General features: G+C 55.8%; 1 protein-coding gene across 1 annotated transcript in view; it reads left to right on the top strand.

Annotated features, from left to right (window-relative positions):
* Positions 1-1,632, top strand: part of XYLT2 (xylosyltransferase II) — a gene marked incomplete at its 5' end in the record, with an annotated part of 6,124 nt that overhangs the window by 3,464 nt on the left and 1,028 nt on the right. The window contains 3 exon segments of the mRNA XM_009578027.1: positions 586-848; positions 962-1,157; positions 1,601-1,631. Coding sequence (XP_009576322.1) covers positions 586-848; positions 962-1,157; positions 1,601-1,631 — 490 coding nt within the window.

Genomic DNA, 1,632 nt, shown 5'->3' with positions numbered 1-1,632 from the left:
TTTCCCTGAAGACCTATCAACTTGGGACAAATACCTTTTCAGTAAAACCACTTCAGAGTGCTGTCCTTTTTGGCAGGACAAAACACCTTGTGACGATCTGTCTCCCATGCTCTCAGTGAGTAGGGATGTAGACTGAACAAGGGGAGTTGAGGGAGATATACCCAGCCCTGAAAAGAGAATTTAGTAGGATTTTCGGGCAGTCCTGGGCTTATATAGTGCAGTGCCCTGATCCTTCAAGCTGTGCCACATGGCCAGGCCTCGTGCAGGTCTCCACAGCAGCTCTGCAGGGTGGGGGCCAATCTGGATATAGAGATTGCAGCGAAGGAGCTAGATGACACATGGCTGTTTCTGAGCACAGAAAGGGGGAGGCAGTGGGAGAGATGGGAACCCATCTGCATTACCAGTAAGCATACTGTATGCTCCCACTGATCCTGCCACGCTGTGCTTTGCTGTTCTTTAGCCTGTGCCCTCAAAGGGGGCGGGATGGGCTCCAGCATGTTTCTTCCTGGTCTGTCTCCCTCACAGCCAGATGGGAGGGCAGAGAGGCTGCAGCCAACACTATTAGAAATGCCTGTGCTCTTCCAGCAACTCTCTAGACCCACCTTCTTCGCCCGCAAGTTTGAGTCGACGGTGAATCAGGAGGTGCTGGAGATCCTGGACACGCACCTCTATGGCAGCTACCCCCCCAACATGCCGGCCCTGAAGGCGTACTGGGAGAATGTCTACGACCGCGTCGACGGGCTCAGCAGCCTCAGCGACGTTACCCTCACCTTCTACACGGCCTTCTCCAGGCTGGGGCTCCACAAAGCCGCGACCGTGCTGGCAGTGAAGGCTGACAAGCTCTGCAGGTGGCGTATTTGCCGCGGGCTTGAGCCAGGCTCTGAATGGTGGCCTGCATCTCGTGCTGGGAGGATGCTGGTGCTCATATGTGCAACCTCTCCGTCTGTCTGTCTCTCTCCAGATTTGAGCCCCGGGGTTTCCCATCCAGTGTGCACTTATATTTCTATGACGACCGTTTCCAGGGTTACTTGGTGATGCAGGAAGTGCAGAATTCGGCAACTGGGCAGGCAGAGTCCCTGGAGGTGTGGATGATGCCCCAAGGAGCTCTGAAGCTGGTGGGTCACGGAGGGCAGGCAAACCGCTTACAAAACCTTGAGGTAAATGGGGAAACTTTCCCTCACAATGTCCACTTTCCTCCCCAGCTTTGCCACACCGTGCTGCCCTTCCTTCTCTCCCCTACCTGCACGCTGTGGGGACAGAGGGACACAGTGCCGCTGTCATGTCTGAGAACAAACCTTTGTCAGGAGTTTGGCTTCTGTTTGGGTTGTGGAGCTGATCGGTGGGGAAAAGGCCTGAAGGGGATCTTTCACGGGGGAGCTGAGGCTGTGATGCCCAGTGCCTGCAGCTGCAGGAGGCGTCACACAGCTGGATTAGTGCTGACATGGTGCAGGCAGGCAGGAGAGCTGTGGAAGGTGGGGTGTGCATTGCTTTGGGCTCCAAAGTTTATGCCTTCCCTGGCTTGGGGAGGTGAAACACAAAACCTGAGCTGATAGTGTCTCCCTGCCCAGCGTCCCACTGCTTGTGCCTCCTGTCCTTCAAGGTGGGCACGGAGTGGGATCCCAAGGAAAGGCT

The sequence above is a fragment of the Fulmarus glacialis genome, unplaced genomic scaffold (assembly GCF_000690835.1).
Source record: "Fulmarus glacialis isolate BGI_N327 unplaced genomic scaffold, ASM69083v1 scaffold33065, whole genome shotgun sequence".
Taxonomy (NCBI): domain Eukaryota; kingdom Metazoa; phylum Chordata; class Aves; order Procellariiformes; family Procellariidae; genus Fulmarus; species Fulmarus glacialis.
The sequence above is the reverse complement of the archived record's forward strand: the minus strand, read 5'-3'. Positions and strand labels throughout refer to the sequence as shown.